We start from the raw sequence: 24,379 nt of genomic DNA, 5'->3' as shown, positions 1-24,379 counted from the left end.
AGTTTTTGGTTCACAACAAAATTTTGGTCCACAATCCAACACTGATTCGGCTTCCTTTGTTGGGGTGACATCCCAGAGGCACTTTACCTTCTGTGGCTGAGTCTTTTTTTCCAGCAGATGTCCGTTTCCAGGAGCACAGCGCCGGCAGGCTCCGTGACCATAACAAGTCTTTCACAGTTCCGGCCTCGCTGTTCCAACGTTGATACAGTATAGCACTGTCTTCAGGGCGTGCCGTATGATGAGCAAGTACACGCAGGCAGTCCTTTAGGTGATGAATTTGCTTCCAAAGTTCGGAATGAGCCATCTTCGTGAAGGTGAACATTTTGACAGACTTCTGTCTGATTGGGAAGTTGCTGAACTGAGATTTAATTATGCTCCAACAAATACATAGACAAAACCCGATGTTTCGAAGCCGGCTCGGCTTCTTCAAGGGTGACTGGGGCCACGCTGCAGCTGCGTCTTATAGTCTTTCACTTTCGCTGGCCTCGCACAAAGCCCTTCGCGGCGGCACGTAATCGTGTGTGTACACCGAAGGGAGAGTGCCAAGCGAGCGATTAAGGTTCCCAGGGGTGCGTTGTATATGCCACGACTCAAGGAAAAGCCGCTTCCTCCAGTTCGTTTCCCTTTCGAGGATGGCCGTTCCGGAGAAGTCAATTTTGTGGTTGGCCACTTCACAGTGTTCGGCGACTGCGCTGCGTTCTCTATTCTGTTTCCGTACGTCGTTTTTGTGTTGCGTAATCCTCTCCGGTAGGTTTTTGCTTTCACCGATGTAGGAGGCGTTGCACTCAGTGCACGGAATGCGGTAAGCGACCCCGGGTGCTTTGTCTAATGTCGGCTGGTCTTTGAAGGGGGGGGGGGGGGGTGAGATTGGGCGGCCTATAGTTGGCGAAGGCTTGTGGGCGATACGCACCCCTACCCCTCTGAAAATTCGGGCCAAGGCCTCGCTGGTTCCTGGTATATACGGCACCTGCACGCGTTTCAGAGGTCCGACGGTTAATGTCCTTGGAGAGTTTGTTGCCCTGTTCTGCTCTTTGCGTCGGGTTACGGAGTGAATGAACTTTTTCGGGTAGCTGTTTTTCTGGAGGTCCGCAAATACACGGCTTACTTCTTTCTTACGTTCGGATTCGGATTAGCAACTTGCATCAGCTCTGTTAAATAAAGAGGACACGACAGAGGCTTTGGTTAGCAGGGTGGGCCAAATTAAAATGAAGGTAGCGGCCGGTGTGCATCGGCTTCCTGTGAACGGAGAACACCAGGCTCTTGCCTCTTCTTGTCACTTGGGCGTCAAGAAAGGGAATGGAGTCGTCTCGTTCACACTCAACCATGAACTGGACGGCGGGGTGAACGGAATTTAGGCGTTTTTCCAGGCTGTCAACTGTGGAGGTCTTCACTATGCAGAAACAGTAGTCTACATACCGAAGAAAAAGTTTAGGTTGCGGCAGGAAGGAGCTCAAAGCCTTCCCTTCCACGCGTTCCATCGTCAAGTTACCCACTGTAACAGAGATGGCGGCCCCGACTGCGGTTCCAGTTTCTTGTTTGAAAATTTGTCCATTGTGGAAAAAATATGTGCTGGCCAAGCAGAACTCCAGAAGGCGGCATATCCCGTCAGTAGTGAGCGGCGTCCTTTCTTTTAGCGTTGCGTCATTTTTGAGGGCAGTTCGGGCCGCGGATACAGCCAAAGGTACAGGAACACTAGTGAACAATGACACGTCGAACGAGACCAGGCTCTCATCTTCGTCAATGCCCACCTGTGACGCAAGTTGCACGAAGTGGCTGGAGTTGCGTACATGAGTCGACGTCTTATCGGCGAGGGGGGCGAGGATGCGGTGCAGGAAATTTGAAAGGGCTCGGCACAGGGATGATGTGAAGTCCACGATCCACGATCGGGCGAAGGGGGACGCCAGTCTTGTGGATCTTCGGTAATCCGTAGAAACTAGGTGCGGAGCCGTTTTGGCAGATCAAACGAAGGTATAGTATTTTTTGTTCCGGGTGGTTCTTAAAAATCGCCGCGAGTAACGTGTTCAGCTGGTCTGCGATTGGTTTGTAGGATCCCTCTTTAACTTCGTATACGTGTTTCCACCCAAGAGAGCCGAAACCTTCAGGTCGTAGTCCTGGCAGTCTATCACCACCATCGAGTTGCCCTTGTCGGCAGGCAGGATGACATACTTTCGTCTTTTCGAAGTTCGTGGAGTGCACGGTTTTCCTGTGTGGTCAAATCTTCGTGCTCTTCGCCATGACAGGATTGCAGGACGTGCACCTGCTCCTTGGTGATGCTCAGCCGTGTTGGCAGTATGCTCCTCGTAGCCACAAGGGCATCCTCCCTTACCGGTCGGCCCACTCGAAGCTCGTGAAGCGGTGAATAGCAAAGAATGCTATGAAGGTGGCGCTCACTAGGTCCTGCCTGCACAGAATGCAGGCAAGCTTGCTACAGCAAGCTGAAAGATTGCAAATGGCTGGCTATCCATCAGAAATGGTGGTTTCTGGGGTGGAGAGCCTTTTGAAGGAGGTGAAAAGCGATAAAGCACCAGGTGTGGATGGCCTGAGAGAGAGAACCCCTGTCGTGGCTGTGCCATGCGTGCACCAGGTGTCCCACCGCCTGAAGAAGGTCGGTGGCAAATGTGGTGTGCAGGTGGTCTTCTGAGCTCCTGAGAAGCTTTCCAAGATGGTGCGAAAGGTGAATGAGCCATGCAATTAGCCCTGCTGCGCCACAAAACATGCAACAAAGTTTGTGGAGTGCGCGACGGGTGTGGTTTACCGGATCCCTTTGGACTGCAAACGGTGCTACGTCGGTCAAACCGGCAGGTGACTCAACGATAGGCTGAGGAAGCACCGCGCAGCTGTGAGTGCACAGATGGCAGCTGGCCACATTGCTGACCATTGCCGTAGGTGCGGGTGCATGCCCAAATTCATGTAGATGAGCGTCTTGTTTGGAAGTCGTTCTCAAACTGATAGAGAAGTCTTCGAGGCTTTTGTGATTAACAAGGAGGGCGAGTTCATTAGACACTATAAAAGAGCATGTTTAGGTTCTAAAAGCACACAAAGATTACAGAAGTGTTTTGCAGCAGGACAAAGAAAATACATCACGATCCCTTCCAAAAAAAAGAAGCGCGAAAGCTTTCCCACATTAAAACTGTGCTAAAAGTGCCTCCAACCTTTGCTGAGAGTGCATCCAATCGATCATCAAATCTTCGAAGACCCCAATTGCAAACAAACAATAAACTCAAGCGAAGATTTTTCATGGACCAAGTAAACAGACCTACGAACGATATAAATGTACAAGGTTTATGAGATGAAGGTATACTACTGCACTCGTCCATAATCGACAGATGTATTGCTTTATATAGAACTGTTCCTCTTTCGCGATGTTCAGGTAACAGTTTTGACACAATGGAAGCCCGGTTTCGCAGATGGGCCGTGTGGCCAAATCTTTCTGGAGCTTTTCGGTTAACCAATCGGTCTTTGGGGAAATACACTGGTTTTTTAAATGCAGAGCATTTCTTAGCCTCGCCTCTTCCTGCGTCGGACGGCGTCCACAGCTCCGCGTCCGCAGCAGGTGCGTCTCTCCTCCTTCCCTCCTCTCTCTCAACAGCAGCTGGCGTGCGCATGCGTCGTAGTCAACCCGTTCGCTCCGTCGCGGTCTCGGCGTAACAGGTGCGTGATAGCAGCGCGGTGGGGCGTGAAAGGGCGCGCCCTGCTTGCGCATGCGCGCTCTCCCCCCGTACTGCTCTCCCTCTACTGTAGGCGCTGCAAATATAAAACGGCTAGCGGTCGCTCGTGCTTCAGTCACTGCGTTGCTCCTTCCTTCCTTGGTTGACGGTCGCTCCACCCTAACGCGACTTTACTCTCCTCTCTCTACCCCAAACCAACACCAACGCAACTACGACCCAACTACCCACCCTAACGCGACTTTACGCGGCGTTAACGACCCCCAATGCTCTGCATTTACTCGTGCTCCCCTCGCGGGAAGGCGCGGGAATTTTTTTGACAGGATGCCATTGGTCCCAATAAGATTTTTTGCTTTCAACAAATTTGTGGCCGATTTAGGGTGCTGGATGAACAGTTCATGACAAGCCAAAAGGGATGCGAAACACAGGAGTTTATAAGAGGGTGGACCAACTGGTAAATAGCTCCATCACAAATTCACAAGCACTGCTCGGTTGGTGACAAAGGGATATGTTTTTCGGTGCAGTCTGCTGTGCGTGAACCTGTCCTTCCATTCTACAATTTGTATATATTCGCAAGGATGTGTATGCGTGCTACTCGGTTCTTCTTGAAGGGATTTGTTACAAGTAAGAGCCGAGTCCATTTCCGTCTTTGTCCCTCACTTCTGATGCTGTCTTGGTCCTGTCGTTGCCAGAAGAAGGCGCAATACATTTACACTGTTTACAAGGCTGCAATGAGGCCCACAAGAGCTTACATCGAAGTCACTGGCGTCAGCAGTATCTTTGACCTTGGCATCCAAAAAGCAGGACTGCCTTTGGAGTGGCAATGATCACCTTCACATTGACATTGGAGGTAGTTATTACCATCGTCACAAGCCTATTTACAATTCTCCAAATAGAGCATTTTAGCACACTCATGCAGAAATAGACAAAGCGCAGTCAAGAAAACTCTGGGCGGCTATCGTGACGCACTAAGCACAAACAGCAAAGGAATCAGCAAGTTGTTACAACAAGCTCCGAAGTTTTCAGCAGTGCAAAGCTGTTCGTACAATGAAAAGTGTGACCGACTTCCACTCCTGTAGTCCAAAGAGAATGCTTTGCATTACGACCCCAACGAATGCATTCAGGCGACTTCACATTTTCTCCATGGTGTGCGTGTTGAATTTCATTGCACCAAAATCCGCCCTTTGTAGCAGAATAGAAGCCACACAGAAAATAAAAGAGTACTGGCTGGGCAAATAATCCCAGAGGGCACTAAAAGCGACACATTTTTCAGCAAGAAATTACTTTATTATAGGTACTGCCGTACAGTCTGCCATTTCCCTTCCAATCTGGTATTGCAAGTACCCTCCTTAAAGGGGCCCTGCAGAACTTACCATCGACTACTCGGAATGTATTTTGGGGTAAAGTCTATTGTCCCAGCGATCTCCTCCCGCAAGAATTATGAAAATCCGTTCCCGATCACCGAAACTACGTACGATGAGAAATCACGCATGACTGCTCCCTCTCAACTCAACCGTGGACAACGCGACAAAAGCTGCGTGCTCTCTCCTGGAGAAGGGGGCAGCTCATGGCGTTCTCTTCAGCGGCCTTCGATATATCACAAGCCGGGGAGTTTTCTCCTTTTCTCCGCAACAGGAGGGGTCTATGTCCGGTCTGGTGCCACAAAAAAGCAGGCATGGCTGCCTGCTCGCAAGCGTGCACTCAGGCTGGTAGGGCATTTTTGAAGCAACAAACTTTTGTTGTCTAGTGGTTTCGTTGCAAGGGGAGTATTTAGTTTGTCACGCAAACTCTGCGCGCACTCAAAACACAAAAGAAACGCTAAAACTGCACGTACAGGTTCAGGCGTGAAAGAGGTTGGTACACAGCACCAACGACGGCAGATCGTCACAGAAAATGAGGAAATAAGGAAAATTGAACAGAGCACGGCTGGTTTTTTCACATCTTGCACAACGATTTTGTGCTCTCACCGCTTCACGTGCATGTGTAATGTTTGGCTCAGGTATTCCAGGCAGTGTAATCTAAACATCGCGCAGGTTTACTTGCACTGCTCAAAAAATGATGCAGGGTCCCTTTAAGCCCAAAATTCCTTGTGGCTATGACAAGAGAATGATGGCTTTCTGCATGCTGTAAATGAGCAAATTTACTGTAGAATCCACAAAGTTTTAAAACTTGAAGCAGGTGTCAAGACAGCAATACAATCATCAAACACAACATTATCAGACTGTTCAAATGCTTTACAACCCCACCAACGCAGCCACACCAGAGCAAATTCTTTTCATTTCAGTTTTTGCTAAAATGAATGGCTGCCTTTTTTGTAACCTTTTTTGGAACCTAGGACTAACAAAGTTCCCGTCCTGCCACCTTTTCAACTAACAATTTGTGACTCACCAAGAACAGCTTCTCCACGCTCTTATCCAGATAGCCTTTGTCTGTAAATGGCCTCGTGTCTTTCACACGTGCCGGCCGCTGGGCACTTTGGCTGCGCCGGCCGTCCAAGTAGCCGACGCTCAATGACCTGAGTGAAAAGAGCATCAAACCGCCAGAATGAGAGTTTCACGGCGGCAACCTTGACACCGACTGCCGCCCCTAAGAGAGAAACAGAACGGATGTCAGCACGAATGCTTGGCTTATTACAAACCGCATAAAGAAGTAACAGCACGGGAATCTGTACTGTCATTTTTATCCCCAAACACTCCGGATCTACCACCAGATCTAGCTGTACAGCTTCCCTGCATTCATTCAAGTAGCTTTTATGCTTCGAACCAGACCAACGTTTATAGATACTTTTAACGTTGAGCGTGACCTCATCTGGTCGTCCCTAGAGTGCACTGCAAACACTGGCTACAAGCCGACAAATGGGATGTACTTTCAGCGCTCCAGTCTCATTCGTAAGACCAGAGTTTTTACCCAACAACTAGACCTGCTTCTTTCTTTTCCAGAAACTCCAGCGACAGACCTGAACTTCCCCACAGCCGTACAAGTTTCAGGAGGGTGTGAGCAGGCGCTTAACGTAGCAAACGCTGACGTGGGAGCAAAGATTGACGCACCGCCTAGAACCCTCTGCCCTGGCAGCTGCCGGGTTCCAAGAGCGCAGGGTCGTCCGGGCGCTGCGAGCCGTCAGAGGCCCCACGGACGGTCTGGCGTCCGCCGACGAACTTCGGCGGGGAAACTGCGTGCGCGGCGTAGCGAGGCTCCTCTTCGCAGTCGAGGGCTTCGACTGCCTACGGTCCATGCTGCAAGGCCTTGAAGGAACGTTCGAACTGTCGAGAAAGAGAAAGAAAACGAGACAGGTGAGAGACCGGAGACACCGCCTACTATCGTGGCGTCACACCCCAGGACGCACTCGCGTTAAGCGAGAACAGATTATAGCCGTCGTAATCGAGTAAATACGCAAATGTTGCGAGTTCGGCTAAGTATCTTACTCGGTGCAGGGCGCCACTGCTGTACGAAGCGAAGATCAGCTGCCTTTCGCCCGAAGCGACAGGGATGGGACAACGGAACCTACTGAAAAGGCGCCGGGTGAGATGGCAAGAACGTCAGAACGGCCCTAACTGTCAGAATTCAAGCCAGCGCGCCGCGTGCGCCGCGTGCTTTTTTTGGGGGCGAGCTCATCACGTGACCTAAGGTCCACGATGATGATGATGATGATGACGATTAGTGGCTTTCCCTTTGAATCGGGGCGTCGGTTGTCAGCAACCGACTTGCCTGTTTTATTACGTTTACTTGCCCTACTCCCAGCTAACCTATAGATTTGCTTCCTCCCTCCCATCTCTCTCTCTTTTCTGTTTTAAACTCATCGCCCCCTCCCCCCTGTTTTCTCCCCTCGCCGTTCTAAATTCTCGTCCGCATGATTACTCCGCCTGCGTACCCATCCCTTCCCTACTTTTCCTCCACCACCACTCCAGTCGCCTCTTCGTCACCTCTATGGCCTTGAAGTTGAGGTTCCCCCTCGCCCCAAATCCCAAAGCCTCCGCCAGCGTCGTTTCCCCTCACCCCGCGGTGGCCGTATCTCTGTGCAGCTCCTGACAATATGTTCTATAGTTTCATGATCACTGTCGCAACATGCACACGTTTCATCCTGCTGCCTGTAGCTACCCGTGTATGCCCGGGTTCTCAGGCACCCTGCCCGTGCCTCGAAGAGCAACGCACTGCCTCTCGTATTGCCATAGAATCCCTCCTTCTTAATTTCCCGTTTCTCTGCCCTATAAGTCTCCAGGGTTTTTTTCGCTTCCATTCTCCGTGCCCACTTCGTCGTCTCTGCTGCCTTTACCTGCTTTTTAACTGTTGTGTAAACCCCGCTTTCAAATACAGGTACCTAAACACCCTTGCGGCCCATTTTTCGTCCTCCATGTCACGAAGTCGCTCCTCAAACTTTATCTTGCTCTGCGCCTCCCTCGCCTCGAAAGACGACCAGCCCATATCCCCTTGTACCGCTTCATTTGTAGTTTTACTGTGGGCCCCTAGGGCCAATCTGCCTACCGCCCTCTGATTTACTTCCAGGCCCGCTTGGGTCTCTGGCTTCATGCACAGAACCGAATTAGCGAAAGTTAATCCAGGTACCATGACCCCTTTCCAGACTCCCCTTACCACCTCGTATTTGCTGTATCCCCAGAGGGCTCTATACTCTAAAAAAAAAGAGAGTCCAAAGGGAGTCGTCGCTGCAATGACTCCCTTAGACTCTACTAAGACTCTCTTTTACGCTCCACGACCCTCTTTAAAACAGGGAGGGGTCACGGGACTCTTGCACTTTGCAATGGGAGTCACGGGTCAACAGCATTTTTATCATATATTTATTGACTGATTGAATTTCCACAGTGATACTTAGGTTTGTTGCTACCGTATTAAAGATTTAGTGGCGCAGATACAAAAACATGAAAAGTAAGGGCACACAGGTGTGTGTCCCGTGACTTTGTCCGCTTCTGCGCAAACGGTACAAAATTTGATTTTCTAGGACTGTAAAGCATAAAAAATCTAACGCTGTTTATGGAACACACAAGGTTGAAACGCCAAGCTTTCTACGATACAAACGCAAAGTCCACAATGCAAAGTGCTGAGCTAAGCTAATGTGGTGATTATGATTTTTAGTGTGTAATTGGGTCATCTGAATATGCTGCTTCGGTTAGCTCAGTGTTGTCATTGATTTGGACTTTGGCGGATAGGAGTGTGGACTTTTCATTTGTATCGGAGAAAGCTTCGCCTTTTTCATCCTGCTCCTCTTCGTCTTCTTATTATTCTTTTTCAATATGTGCCCTCCAAATTTGTAAAGTTGGCTTTCCTACTTCGCGTTTTATCAACGACACCATAATTTGCCCTCCCATTGTTTAAAGTTGGCTTTCCTGCGCTGAGTTTATCATCATCATCACCACCATAAGCCCTCCCTTTTGATAAAGCTGGCTTTCCTGAAGTGCGTACAGGCGTAAAAGCGCCATGAGTGGGCATAGAGAGGTTCACTTTAACAATTTTTTTGAATATGTCGTATCAGAAAGCAATCATCTACAATACATACCATACCTGTGGTAGCCAAATTATTTTGTTCTTACAATTGTCGGTAACTATGGGCGAATGAAAATGCTAAAGTGCGCAAAGACTAGCAAATATTTTAACATTGCATAGAAACCACATGTAACAATAACACAATATACTTAATATATACGAATTAAAGTCTTTACTGCAATGCTGTTCAATGTTGATGAAATAAGCAGAAAGTATGATTGACATTGCTTCTGTATATGATTTAAATGGGTTGTCTATTTTTTACGTTAAAAACATTGCCAACTGTGCACCGGATAACGCTCTGCGAATAAGAACACGAATAAAACTATGCTTCGTAATATATATTGCTACGCAACTAAATGGCCTTCTCAGGAACCCTACAAAATAGGCGGGAGAATATCAGGACGTGTGGCGTGTTCGTAACTAGCTTTTGCGCCACAATTCTGCCGCTCTACAATTCAGCCTCTCTATGCACGATGTTGCGTGCCTGCTTTCTTGCAAAGCTTCGTTGTCGTGCAACAAAGCCTACTTTACTGCAGATGTTATTTTCATTCGCGTTTTACCAATTAAGCAGTATGTTCACTGCTTCATGTGCCACTAGTAATTTTGTACATTAAGTACATATCGATGTAAGGCATCGCACTTGCGCGCGTACAGAGCTCTGTGTTCAGATGTCGTGTAAACTTACACCAAGCTGCCCGACCAAAAAGCAGAATTCAAGTGTTAGTCATTCAAATCCTTACTTGTAGTTGCTTTTATTCAATAAAAACTACTTCATATTGCGACAATCTTTTTATTTAAATGATTAATGCATGTTGCCCACAATTATTATATATTCGAACCTGTGTGCGAGCGTCGCCTCTTTTAGTGCGTTTAAAAAAGCCGCCAAGTAGTCACGTGACTGATTTGCGTTTGTTTTATAAAAACTTCTGTACATTATGTAAAACGTACATATGTAAAAAGTTCCTGCCAGAACCAGATTTCTTTTGTCTAGCGTTTGCTTTAAAACTCAATAACAAGAATACAAATGCAAATATTTTAGACAACGCGAATCAATAGAATCCACTGCGAGCCAAGTAGAGTAAGCCAGTGAGTGGCGCGAAGGCAGCGGGGCGAGTTGACGCATTTTTTGTCGAATTCGCGTATCAAAACCGCTGCGGGATGGAAACGGCGTGACACCTGTATGAAATTTGCTGTGCGGAATTCATTGCGCACCGCCTGAAATCGTCTACTAGAGTTCTTCAGTTCGGCAAGTCGACGGCGTGCTACGGTTGAATGCGAAGGCGGAACAAAGGCTGTGTCATCGTGTTTTTTCACGTGAGTACTGTCCCTGCTAATAATACCAAGTGAAATAGTTGTCTCGGTTAGCTTTCCGGACACATGCCGAAAAAGTTGCATATGCTGTGCTTGTTTGCTTGCTGCCTGGCGCCTCGTAAGCATTGTGAAATCTCTCCTTCGCCCCCTCCTCCCTATTTGAGACTGTTCTAAGCTATCGCGCTCGCGAGACCGGCTGCCGCCGCTGCGACCGTCCTTCCTCGCGGCTGCTCGCGGTCTGCGGGCCGCGATATGCGTCGTGAAACTGCCGTACTCCCTGTTCTGTGGCCGTACTCGCTCGCCAACGCGCCCCTACAGCGTACGCGTTGACCGTGTGCTGGCGGCGTTGTCGGGAAAAAAAAGTTGGCAAGAGGTGAGGACGCAGGAAATGTAGTTAAACAGATGAGAATTTGCAATGTGCAAGGGGGAGAAAATAGTATGCAAATGCAGGACACGGAGAGAGAGTTCGGGCCGCGCGCCAGCGAGCGAGTACGGCAGTTCCACAACGCCTGACGTTGCCAAGCTTCACGAGCTAATGACGAAGCCCGTCTTTGAGTTCACGTAGAGTTCACAGGGGCACAGAATTCATATACGTGGAAATTGGAGGTGAAAGGCGGACATGTGGCATCGCAGGGAATTAAGTCTCGGGGTGTGTGGGTGGGGAGGAGGGGTATTTTACAGCGCCTACGAGGCGCCTGTTCTAACTTGTTCATGCCGTCCGTATTCTTCAGCACACCCTCCTTTTGCCCTCATTCATTAGCCCACGTCAAGCTTGTCTCTAGCGCTACTGTTGTGTTCGCTGTCTAACGGCTGCTTTTTGCACCGTCGGTCGCAGAAAACCATTTGACTGTTGGGCGGAGCGGTACAATTCTGTAATACACGGCACTAGTTTGCAATGGCAGGCTATTCAAAAGTGTGTCAAGTGTTCCCTTTTTATTCTGTAGTTTTCTTCTTTGACGTTTCGTGAAATAACAAACCGAACTACAAAAAAAAACAGTACATGGGGGGTTTAAATCATTTTGAACCCTTTGGTGCAGCGTCATTTTTAACACTGGTCTGCCCGTATAGGCAAACTTGTTGGGACCGTTTAGTGTCCTTTTTATGGGGAAAAGCCATTATGAATGGCATATTGGCATGTATTGTCACGTTCGCACGATATTTGCAGGTAGAGAAAATAGGCCCCAATGCAAAATGAATCCTTTAATTAGGCAACAAAAGAAGCCTGGAGCATGCTAAATATTCTTTTGAAGGTAGGTTGGGCTTTTTATGATCACATAGACGGACACAAGAAAACTACGTACAATTTCACGAGTAGACGGCGCCATCTTCTCGTGAAAGCGGACGTTTTTCTTGTGGCCGTCTCTGTGATCGTAACAAGAGCAACTTTCCTTCAAAAGCTTATTATATTAAATATAAATATAATTATTAAATATTAAATATTAAAAAAAAGCTTAAAAAAATATTACATGCCCTGATCACACACTCAGAGTGTACTTTCTGTATTTAGTGAGTCGCCTGTTTGCATCATTATTGTCTGCCAGACATGTTGTCACTTGGGCATTACTCCAGCGTGCAGACCAGTGTTGCACAAGTAGACATGCTTCAGCACTCTTCCTGTCACCCTCATCTTTTGCGCAGTTTTTCAACTAGCCAGCAACCAAGTCTTCATCTTCCCTCTCGTTATATTTTGTATGTACTGTATTACAGAGCCATAAACACATCAGCTTGTCTACATTAATTAAGGAGGAGGTGCTCAAGCAAGGAACAAGGTTCGGGTGGAGGCTGATCGCGGAACCAGATGAGTCTGAAGCTGGTGAGCTAACCAGGACTGGAGATGGGCCTGCGGATTCTGTGTACCAGAGGTTCCAGACGAGCGAGTTGGCTTGCAGACAACCGGGCTCGGTTCTACACCTGGCCGCGGTTGGTGGCCACGGCCCAGGATGGATCACCACACCTGCCACGCAGGGCGTGGTGCTGCCTGTGCTGCTTTGTCCGAGCAGTAAATGCATTCCGGGGCCAATGCTCTGCTGCAACCTGGACCAACGATGACCCGCGGCACACATCGCTGAATGGGGCTTCTCGTGTTGGTGAGAGCATTTCCGTTTTTCTCTTCGCTTGAACTGGATTTCGGGGGCTGCACGTTGACCCTTGTGTCCTTGTTTGGTGCTAAGTTTCCCTTTCACCGTTCGCCATTGTAACTCATTGTGTTCCCTTTCTCCCGAGTTCCGTGTGAACGTGTCACACTCCTGCCAGGCCAAGAGAATCTTCGCATCAACAATTAATTTTTCCCGAAAGGTTAGAGTGTCAAGCACCGTACACTTGGCTGTTTGGCATGGAAAGACTCAGCATTTGAAACATGTCATAACAGCAGGTAAAATCTTGCAGGGCTGCAGATTTTCATCGACATGGTTGTGTGAGGTTATGCGGGTTTGTAGGTTTCAGGGGATATAAAATTTGCTTGTGCCTGCTTTGGACTGGCCCTTGAGCCTTCGAATTGCTTGTGCGGTTGACGTCTGTGTAAAATTGTCATTTGTTGCAACTGCTCCTGCCCTTACTTTTTGCCTTCACCTTTGGCTCTATCAGGTATGGCTGCTCTTAATCCTCAAGTCCTGTGGATGTCCATGCTCACGGGGTACTTTGCCTTTTTGGAGGTTTGTATTACACTTGTCTCTTAGTTCTTTCAGTTCAGCTCATAACCACCATTTGCTCTCCTAGAGATCGCATAAATATTGTTGATTTCAAATTAATTCCAAATAACGGTTGGCTACTGTTATTGCACGGAGGCATCTTTGGATATTAAAATGCTGTGAAAATTGTTAAAAATTGAACCTTGGTGTCACTTCTTTTTTATTCCCAGAGAGGTTGTGTCAGTTTTGTGCTTTTCGTTTATGCACCAAAGGCTTCACATAAAAAAACCAAAGCTTCATAATACTAATGGGTCATTCCACGCGAAACGTTCTGGCCCAAAAATTGGCCACCGCCAATTCCGTTGAGAAAAGCAGGTGAAGGAATCCTGAAATACTATGAATACGTCGAAACCTTCATACAACAGCTGTAGAAACCCTAACGAGGATTTGAATATTCAGACAGATTTGATCAGTGTACAAAGCTTCCTCAAGGCAATATTACACTAAAATAATGCCGAGCACGGCAAACACTAGTTCGGAAAAGTTTTTTTTCCACCCTCCGGTTTTGTGAGCAATGGAACCAACATAAATGAAAACATGCAAACCAGTTATTCTCGATAGCACAAAGGCAAAGGAGACTGGGAGAGGGTAAAATAGGGGACAGAAGAAAAGGAGGGCTGGTCATCCTTAAGAGCAGAAATTGACAAAGGGAGCAATAGAAGAATGGAAACTTGAAGGGAACAGTGCAACAACGCCTTCCCGAAGGGCTCAAATTGGTGCCAGGGGCCAAATATGGCCTACCGTCGAAACAAAATCTAAGTAAAATTATCAGGCTAGATAGAAGTTGTTCCAGACGGAGTTCAGTATGTGCGGTGCGGCTTCTGTCTTCACTTGCGGCAACTTTTGCTATGTATATTGCACATCTGATATGTTTAATCATTTTTGTGGGCCACAACACAGGAAGAAGCAGTTTTCCTCCCTTCATTGACCAGGGCAGTAGTCTGATGTGAAGTGAAGTTTAGAAGCGAACACATGCCCAGAAAATGCTAGGAAAACACCTAAGAGGACGTGGGGGAGAAGCGCCACTCTTGTAGCAGGGCCGGCAGAAGACTCTTGTCTGTCGACATTTTTTAGTGCTAGCCCATATTGCGTCTCTCATGCCAAAGCCTCAGTGAGAAATTTGAAAATATTCTGTGTTGCTTGTGTATTTCTGACTAATGTATTTCCGGCTTGGAAGGGAGCCGAGTGAGTACTGAAAAGCTAGTTCTTTCAAACTAAACAAAGCTGTATTCAGTCTTTATGGACCCTTTACTGCATGTGTTATTGCTTGCTTGCTGCAGAAACAGTGTGACGTTGTCATCTGTGTGTTTACAGCAATTCCGCGTTTTTCACAGACTTGTAATCCAGTTCCACTTCTAATACTGCTAAATGAAAGTAGTGCGGAAGTAGAGACCCTGATAATAAAGCAGTTGTTAATACACCGTGAAAATATGAGGAACGTAGCAATTACCACATTGCATTTGTTAAGCTGGAGCCCTGTGGATATTTTTCCTTATGGCCTCCTCTATACTCTTTTGTTGGTCCCCCACATCTTATTAATTTCCATGTCAGTGATATGTATTTTTTTTTATCATTAGATGCAAGAGGGGTGGATACACTGTCCTGCGGCCTGTTTTGCTGAATGAAAGTGGTGTCGAAGCCTTCAGATTGCACTGGTAAGTACAGCAGTAATTACTTTTAATGAAATCACTTCGCAGGAGCTTTGGAAAAACTGAGTGTTGCTTCTTTGTGTGGTTTTAGAATTTTTAGAAAAACGGTTGTGTCAGCGAAATTGCTTAAATTTCTTGGAATCGTTCCCAGTCTTCAAAAATCATCTATCGATTTCTCTATAATCTCGCTCCGAATAATCTTCCAAAAAAAAAACCGAAGAAGCAGACAAAAAAGGCATATTGTGAGCTACTAGCTACCAACCTTCAAAACAACTACCTGGTCTGATAACCACGCCACCACTGTGACACCGTGACACACCTCCTAAATTTCCCATACGGACCCTGGCATCAATGAATATCTTGATGTGTGGGTGGGTTTTGTATTTTTAAGCTATTTTGGCAGTGATAACGCTCGTTTCTCACGAAATGGTCTTCCAGATCGGCCTAGTCATGCTAATACTACAAGCAATTAGGTTAAAGCTCCCATATTCAACCCATAAAAAGCTCTCACACAGTTGCAATTTCAACAACTTCAGCCAACGTAGTCATGAATAAAATGAGCCACTAGAAAAACAGTTGTCTTTAGTAACAGTTTTCTAAGAAAAATAGCTTGGTTTAATTTGTCTCATGACAGCTGATTAAAGCTAGAGTTTAAAGGTAATTCTTTTTCTGTGAACGAAGCGATGCTTCCTACTACTAAAACCTGTCCCGAACATCAAAACGCTCGAGACGGCCCGAAAATCCAGAAGCTGCCGTATGCATTGCCATGCTCGCTAAGTACACTACTTCTGGCGTTGACGCTGATATCTGCTAAGAATAGACTTCGGAATATGGCACGCAGACAGGGCGGTAACTTTCTTTTTATCGCAGAAAGTCTACCAATTTTTGGGGTCTAACAAAACATTTTTGTGTAAACATATTGATTAGGCACATTCTGCATCAGCTCAAAATGCAGATTATTCGATGCCCTTTCCAACAAGAGCAGATTCGCAAATTAACAAAATCAGTTTTTGGCCAAACGTTGCAAATATGGATAAGTTATGTATATCAGTTTGCAAATAGTTTAAAAAGTTTGGAGTATAATTTTTGCCAAACATAAAAAACACATCTTGGAAAAAAGTTAAGTTGCCCAGTACAATTTGTCAGATATGAAAAACATGTTACCATGTGTGGTGCCCTCGTTCTGCAGTGAAGCCCTACCTCTGTTTCAAAATATGCAATTTCGGATAGTTTACTGAAAAAAATCGGGTGGTTTGGCATTATTAGAGGCACTAATTGGTCCCCAAATGATGTAGAAACATCTTGTCAATGGTTGACATCGCATTAATGGTAAGGTAAAAATTCGGGATAGGACAAAAACTGCTTGGGGCTGAAAACAAAACTCGTTCACTGTCAGTTTACTATCATGCACCTGTTGAAGCTTTCACTTGCTGGTTGTTATATTCTTCTGGCTCACTTTTCTAACCCTGCTTTCAGGAATGAGGTGCGATGCACTGGAACTGCCCAGCTAGCTATCCCCGAGTAACTGTTGCGTGACAAATGAAAAAGGCGTTCAGCTCTATGAGCCTCCTGCATTGCACCTCCACCTAACATTTTAGAAAACAATACCAAACTTGTGGCAGACTCTGTCAGAATATGTAGTTATACTGAGGAGCAACTCTAGACCTCCGAAAATATCCTCGTACAGAATCAAAACTGAAGCCAATTTTAAGCTCTCTCTCCTTGCCTTAACTGATGTCTGATGACTTGAGGTTATCAATTGACTTTCAACTGGAACTCTTATTGCACAAGTAAGGCATGGGTGAAGTGAAATCACAAACGGCATGCTTTTTTTGAGGAAAAGTAGTGGGCAACGAAGGCGTTAAGGCAAATCGGGTTGAAGTTCTCTGTCTAGTAGTGCCAAATATAAATTGCGCAATGCAGAAATGAAACAAATGACAGGAAAAGAGCTGAAAATGCTAAGTGCACTTGTCAGACATGCGGAGACATCCACGAATACTTTGACTGAAGAAAAGCTACCCGTCCTCTAAACCAAAGCTCACTAGTGCATACCTGGTGTCATTTTCTGGTAGTTCTCACCTTTAAACGCAGTCGGATTGCAAAGCTGACGACATCATTTGACACTTGACTTCTGTGAGCCATTTGATCAAAAAATCTAATGGTAATGCAGCGTAACCACAAGTGACATCCTTTTTTGTATAGCGCAGCAGCCATGGCACCTATCGAAACAACACATGCTGCTCAACCCTCAAAAACACCGTCAGAAATTTCAGTGTAGCCAGAGCAGGAAAATTAGAACTGATTCTAAAACTGCAGTGCCTAGACTAACCAGTGGGATGCGTTAGTTGCAAGAGAAATGACAACATGGATATCAGGAATATACAGCATTGATGATCGGTGATCGGTGCTTTATATTGCCGATTGCCGATTTTGTGATGTTGTAGTTGTTTCTCATGTACCCCGGTGGTTAGTCTAGACACTACACGTTTAGGCAACCTTGAGATTTTCGGCAGTTTTTTGCAGGGTGAGGTGTGTATGTTTTCTCAGAAGGGAGCGTTGCTGCTGCGCTTGATAAAAAAGCATGCGACTCGTGGTCATGCTGCATTACCATGGAATTTTCTTGACCAAAAGTCTTCCAGCAAGCCAAATACCAAATCATTTTGCCAGTTTTGCAATCCGATGGCAGTGACAGATGATAATTACCTGGAAATGACACCAGCTTTCCACTACTGAGCTTTGGTTCGAAGAAAGGGTCGTTTTATTTTGTGAAAGCTTATTTCTGAAGGTTCCCCGCATGTGTATCAAGTGGACCTGGCATTTTCAGCCACTTTCCAGCAGTTTTCATTCTGATTGATTGATTGTAGGGTTTAACGCGTCGACGCAACGCAGGCGATGAGGCGCGCCGTAGTGGAGGGCTCCGGATTAATTTTGACCACCTGGGGATCTTTAACGTGCGCCGAAATCTCGTACACACGGGCGTTTTTGCTTTTCGCCTCCATCAGAAAAGCGGCCGCCGCGGCCGGGAATCGAGCAGTTTTCATTCTGTTTGTGTGTTGCAAACCTAATATTTCGTGCTACTACGCAGTTACCCAACTTCAAGCCGATTTGCCATAGCACCCCCATCGCCCTCTACTATTCCTCGAAAAAAGAACGCCTTTTGTGATATCGCTTCACTCATGCCCTACTTTTGCGATAACAGCTCCAGCTGAAACTCAAAAAATAACACCAAGTCATCAGATATCAGCTCAGACAAGTAGAGATTTCCAATCAGCCTTGAACACTGCCAGCTGTTCACTGGCCAGTTTTGTTAGTACGAGGCTATTTTTGGAGGTCTAGTGTTGCTTCTTACTGCGACTGTCTATTCTGGCAGTCTCCAAAAGGTTTGATATGGTGCCTTTTTGAAAATGTTAGGCAGCACTCTTTTCGCCGTGCGGAAGCTTGCTGGGCTCAATTCTAGTGCATCGCAAGTTATTCCTGCAAGCAGGGCTACCATAGCGAATCAGAAGATGACAATAAACCGCAAGTGGAAGTTCTGGTAGATAATTGATGATCAGAATGTCAACAAAAATGCACCACTGAGATTGGTTTTAAATTCCAAGTGGATTTTTTGGCATCTCTTGCTTGCCGTGAATCTGGTGCTTGCTGTAGTCCTTAATAAGATGTTTTTACATCACGTGGGGACTAAGTTGGGCCCCTAATAATATCAAACCATTTCAGAGAACCATCCAAAATTGTGTATTTTGGAATGAATATTCGGCTTCACCACGAGACGCGGGCACCATGCGTGCAAGCACCACGGGGTCAAATTAATTTGCACTAGTAAATTTTTTCTTGGACAGGATTTTTTAATGTAAACCTTCAAAATGCGTATTCTAACTTTTTTCCAGTATTGGTGGTTTGTTATACACAACTTTTTTTTTTTCATTTTTCTTTACGGTGACAAAATTTTGATTTGGGTTTTTTGTTTTGCGATCATTATTTATGCAAACATTACACAACTGGTGCTAGCAAGGGCGTTGAATCATCCGCATTTTTGCCACTGCACTATGTGCCTAACCAACACATTTAGCAAAAAGAAATGTTTTCTTAGAGCCCTAAAAACTGGTTAATTTTCTGCGGTAACAAAAGAGTTGAAATCAACGCTGGTGTCAGCTTTACTGCATGACTCTGAATTTGTGCAGAGAAGCCCCTCTACTGCATGAGAAGTTCGAGAACAAAAAGTTGGACATCCAAAGTCAATAAATTGGGATAGGGAAACTAATTATTGTGGCATGTCCCATCAAGGCTGTAGTGTCAGCTTTACTGCATCGCTCACAACTCGTGCAGAAAAGCCCATCCAGGGAATTAGAAACTTTGGAACAAGTTTTGTGCCAAATTTAATTACATTAGAAGTTAAAAAATAAGGGTACGGAAACTAAACGCGTTGACAATAATTCAAATAGACAAGTGGTTTAAAATTTTTTCTTGTGGCCACTAAAAACATGAAGAAACCGAGGCACGTAACAAGGCAGTGGTGCCCTTTGTACTGACAACTTAGGTTTCTTTTCTATCAGTAATAAGTGTGATCTAGATAACTACAACTGTAAGCATTATTTAGTGCTTCATGCTTTCACTTAAGCTAAAAACTGTTGAAGGAAAAAACGAAACGGGGTGCAGACATTGCATGCAGAGTAGAAAATATAGTCAGCGTATTGAATAACTTTAAAAAAGCGTCAAAGTTAATCAGTGAAGCATAGATAGAAGGTTCAGGCAAATTGCTATCAAGCCTAAAAGCAAAAGAAAAGCGCAACAAGCAGCACACCCAGCGGTTTTTGCCCAGGGAATGGGGGGAATCTATGATGTGTCGTTCCCATCTGGAAAGTCGATGTATCCAATTTGTCCCTTGGCGTTTTGCATGTACCCACTCATTGCGAATCATGCAAGTACAAGCCTTTCTTGAGCCAAGTTTGACTTCTGCAAAGAAGCTAAAGCACTGATTTGGGAGCTTTTAGATGTTTATTACATAAAAAACAGGAGCACAGTGAACCTGTATTCAATGAGCTTGAATATTTAGAAACTTCGCTATGATTCCTTTGTTACCATTGTGCGGCCCACTATTAAAGGGTGTTATTTTAGACGATGCACTCAATAAACTTAGTTGCAAGCAAGTGCTTGTCCTATCATCTTCTTTGTCATGTGCTATGGACTCGACTTTTTAAGAACTACGTACCAACTTGCCTCATGCATTTTTCTGAACAGTTTGAGTAAGACTAAGTTCCCCTCCAGTGTTTTGCAGTGTGGAGCAGGCCCTTTGTGCAGCAGGTGTCTCAGTTCACTTACTGCTTTGTTACTCGTGCTGCCTTTAAGCTTTACATAGATATTTTCATACCATCAAAAGGGGGGACTAGCAGCCTTTTGCACTCATAAATTCTTAGTCTCCCTCCCTGGAGCTTTCAGATCCTCTTTATGGATGCAATAATTTTTGAAGCCTTTGCATTTCTGGGGTGTCCATATGTAACTTCATACATTATACATATGTTCCCTCATACAAAACATTTCATAAAAGCCAAATGGCGAAGCAAGGAAATGTAATGGCAAGAGGTGTGCTCCTCGCCCTCTTTTTTGTCAGGCACTGGGCAGTTAGCCTGTTGTTGATGATTTTACTGTGCTGGCTACAATTTCATTTTCCTTTTGTCTTATCGTTCAATTTCTTTTCATTGATATTTCTGGCAGGTCCAAGACAAGGCCTGGTCCGAGACGCCACGACCCGAGGACACCTTGCAACGCTTGTGCACGGCTTGTGAAGATTTCTGGATTGACTTTATGGACTTGTGTAAGAAGTCTGCCTTAGAAAAACAGCTACAAGGAAAGAAGCCTTTAAAAATTATTGCAATTTATTTCCACACCAGTTTAACCTTGCATCAGCAGGTATGCAAAGCTGGTTAACACAAAACTTGTTTTTGTGATTTAATATCATGCCTGTTAGTCTAGCAAACCTGCTTTGTGACAAGCCATAGCAAGCAGTAAAACATGCTTAGTGTATCTGTATTTTTAGGCTATTTGCTGGTTATTTTGTAATTTAAAACAGCTGTGATACCCTAAGCTGGCTTTTCATTCAAATATGTATCACTTTCGTCTTTAATAAAATAATTTTCAAATACTTTTGGTTTGCTTTGCTATACTTGTATGAAACTGCTCATGAAGCTGCATGCATGTGGGCTAAAATTGCACTTGCACGTATACTGCAATGATTCCATCAGCAGTATTACTGACCATCTCTGGGAAGGTCACCCATACACTTCCACGACTCTGTCGCCATAAGCATCACGGGACTCTTTAAAAAGGGGCGTCCTCACAACTCTTGTTACAGGGTCGCGATGATCATCAGGCAGGGGTCCCGTGACTCTTTTCTTTCGTGGCAGTCAGTGCTGACTCTAAGGAGGTAGTCACCCATATTCTACTGTGACTACTGCGACGGGGTCCGTGTGACCCCCTTTCAATAAGAGTAGCGTGACTCTGCGAAAGGGGGTCGATGAAGAGTCAAATCTGTGGCAAGTAAATACCCCCAAAGAGGGTCACAGGGACTCCTTTTCTTCTTAGTGTGAGCTAGCCGCGTTCCGTCTTCCTTTCGTCTTAAGGTGAGCCTCATGCGCCTGCGTGTAATCTTCGCTGTTGTTCAGCCATACTCCTAAATATTTATACTCTTTCACCAATGGTATTTCTACTTGCTGCACTGATACTGTTTTGTGCTCCGCGCCGTCATTAAAGACCATGATCCCCGATTTTTCTCTGCTAAAGGATAGCCCTAGGTGCGTCGCATCTTCACTGCATATATCCATCAAGCCCTGCATACTTATCCGGTTGTCCGCCATCAACAATATGTCGTCTGCATACATTAGTCCCCGAACCCGTTGTTCCACCACCTGCCCGTTTTTCATGTAGGATAAGTCGAACCCCATCGTGCTGACTTCTAGCTTTCTTTCTAACCCCGTCATGTAGATCATGAACAGCAGCGGAGAGAGAGGACATCCTTGTTTCAAACCCTTGTAGGTGTATACAGGCCTATTGTATGTTACCCCCTCCCACACTATTTGCACTTGGTTCTCCCGGTATAGCTCCCTGAGTAAGCTAATGAATTCTGCCCCAACTCCCTCGTCCTCCAGGATACTCCAAAGCCGCTCACTGTCTACATTATCATACGCCGCTTTAATGTCTAGAAAGGCTAACCACAAAGGTCGGTTTTGCGTCTTCGCCACCTCTATGCATTGGCTTACCACGAATAAGTTGTCGTCTAGTCTTCCGTCCTTTCGAAACCCATTTTGAAGCTCCCCTAATATCCTATTTTCTTCCACCCACTGCTCTAGTTCGAACTTCACTGCCTGCATTGCTAACCTGTACAGCACTGACGTGACGGTTACCGGCCTATACGAGCTTGGGTTTGTCCTGAGTCCTTTGCCCTTGTACACTAAGTTCATCCTGCTCATTTGCCACGCCACCGGAATTGCCTTTTCTTCTATCCTTGTTCTGATGGCTTGCAGTAGCTTTCCCTTGCTCTTTGGTCCTAACTGGTTAATCAACTCCATTGGTATCCCATCCGTGCCTGCCGCGGTATTCTTGGGGACCTTTTCTCTGCTCTTTTCCATTTCAGCTTGCCCCCATCTATCTCCAGACATTTCGGCCTACCCGCCGCGACATCTCTGTGTCGCTGCGGGGCCTCTTCATCCACCTTACCGAACTTCTCCGTGATGATTTTGTGCAGGTATGCTAATGCTTCCTCTCCCTTGAGCATCTGCCCGTGCTCGTTTTCTATAGTACCGACTTCTGTGGGACTCGTACGTTTCCCTAATGCCTGCACATGGTTCCAAAACCTTTTCGGCGCGTCTCTACCCCTTCCTCGTATTTGTGCTATCAATCGCTCGCTGTCCCCCTTTATTTTCGCCTGCACTAATTGCTGCACTTCCTGCTTCATTTGCTTATACTGCTCCCATTTTAGGTCCACCTCCTCCTGATGTCTCCCCATCCTCTTGGCCTGTCTGTGCTCTCTAGATGCCTGTTTACGCCTCTCTATCGCCGCCTTTATTTCTTTGTTCCACCAGCTTTTGGGTGTTTTTTTTCCTCTCCATCGATTGACCCCCTCTGCCTTGACTATTTTTTCCTGCATAGTCGTGATGAGCCTGTCATATTCCCACTCTTCTCCAGGATTTCTTTCTATGTCAGCCTCTATGCTTTTGGCTATAACCGCAATTTGTTTGCTGTTTAACTTTGTGCGCTGCCCCGGTCGACCCGTTTTTCCACCCCCCAGTTCCCCAAAACTCAGGTTTATGCGCTTGTGGTCACTGCCCAGACTGTGGCCCCCTTCCTCATCTATGGTCATTTCATCCAACCATTCATAAAGTCCCTCTGAAATAAGGCAGTAGTCAATACTCGACTGTCTCCTACCGCACTCCACGTTATTTGACCCTCGCATTTTTGTTTCCTATTTACTATGATCAGCTTCTGGTACTCACACATATCTAGCATTAGATTTCCGTTGAAGTCGGTGTACCCGTCTAGATCTTCAATGTGGGCGTTCATGTCCCCTACCAATAGTACCTCCCCGGAACGTTTCAAATCTTCGATGTCCTTTTTTAGACACGCCACCAGTTTTTCGTTTTGTTCTTTGCTATCCTTACCCGTCCACAGGTAAGACACCCCTAAAGCCATCTCCCTACCTTCCACTATCCCTTTCATCTACACATGTTCTTTACAGTCTTCTTTCTCTCTTTCCCAATTAGTCCCCTGCCGTACCAGCATACCTACTCCTCCGCCCTTTCTCAATCCAGCCGTCCTGTTACAACCTTCCCATACATACTTTCCGATTACGGGAAGTTCCTCCAAGTCCCGTAGGTGCGTCTCGCTCACATTGTATACCTGGATATCTTAGCTGCTTAGCAATCTTCATCCATTTCTCTCTTTTCCTGCCACCCTGCATGTTTATGGACGCAATCTTCAGTTTCCCCCCTCCCTTCTTTACACGCCGTCGTCGTCCCTTTCGTTTGCCTGCACCGATCTGCACCGACCCCGCTATCTCCCTTTGCTCCTTGCATTTGTCTATGCTATCTTCGCAAATGCCTGTGGGCAACCTAAAAAAGCCACAGTTCGCGCCGCGTGTCGTCTTCCGATGGCTGCTCCCACCTGCCCGTTGAAATGCACTCCGTCACGCTGGAACGCCCTTTTCCGGCCCATCCATCGGACATCCCTGTTGATGTCTACGACAGCCACGTGACCAGCAATGTTGCGCACTCTAGCGTGTAAAAAAATCACTGTATAAGCCTGTATATAAACTATATAATAAAAAAATTAAAAATATCGTGGTAAAACTTTAATAAGAGTTGTGAGTTGTAAAATGCAATCATTCTAGAAAAGCATATCACTCCGACGAAGCAAAGAACACGTGACGTCAACGCGCGCCCATTTTGAAAGGCTGCGTCTGCTGCAACCCGGGTATGGTGGCTAGACCCGGGGCTTCCGAGCCGATGCCCCCCGAACTGGCTGCTGCGCCCCACGGAAGTGGCGTACGTCAACAAAAAATTGCGTAATTGCATTACACTGC

At 46.1% G+C, this 24,379-nt stretch overlaps 1 protein-coding gene and 1 long non-coding RNA gene across 2 annotated transcripts in view; one reads left to right on the top strand and one right to left on the bottom strand.

Moving 5' to 3' along the window:
- The window catches only part of LOC144175843 (kinetochore protein NDC80 homolog), a 39,384-nt gene extending 32,487 nt beyond the window's left edge, over positions 1-6,897 (bottom strand). The window contains exons 1-2 of the mRNA XM_077704894.1: positions 6,713-6,897; positions 6,054-6,180 (exon numbers count right to left, since the gene is read on the bottom strand). Coding sequence (XP_077561020.1) covers positions 6,054-6,180; positions 6,713-6,897 — 312 coding nt within the window. The remainder of the gene's footprint in view (positions 1-6,053; positions 6,181-6,712) is intronic.
- A 3,357-nt stretch (positions 6,898-10,254) lies between these two features.
- Positions 10,255-20,905, top strand: LOC144177034 (uncharacterized). Its single transcript, XR_013323807.1, has 5 exons — positions 10,255-10,475; positions 12,180-12,559; positions 13,056-13,123; positions 14,737-14,814; positions 20,521-20,905. It is a non-coding gene; the product is annotated as an uncharacterized LOC144177034 (long non-coding RNA).
- Positions 20,906-24,379: the final 3,474 nt, after the last annotated feature.

The sequence above is a fragment of the Haemaphysalis longicornis genome, unplaced genomic scaffold, assembly GCF_048455015.1.
Source record: "Haemaphysalis longicornis isolate Haplotype H1 unplaced genomic scaffold, Haemaphysalis longicornis Haplotype H1 scaffold_1, whole genome shotgun sequence".
In the NCBI taxonomy this organism is placed as follows: domain Eukaryota; kingdom Metazoa; phylum Arthropoda; class Arachnida; order Ixodida; family Ixodidae; genus Haemaphysalis; species Haemaphysalis longicornis.
Note: the sequence above shows the minus strand (reverse complement) of the source record. Positions and strands in the feature narration are given on the sequence as shown.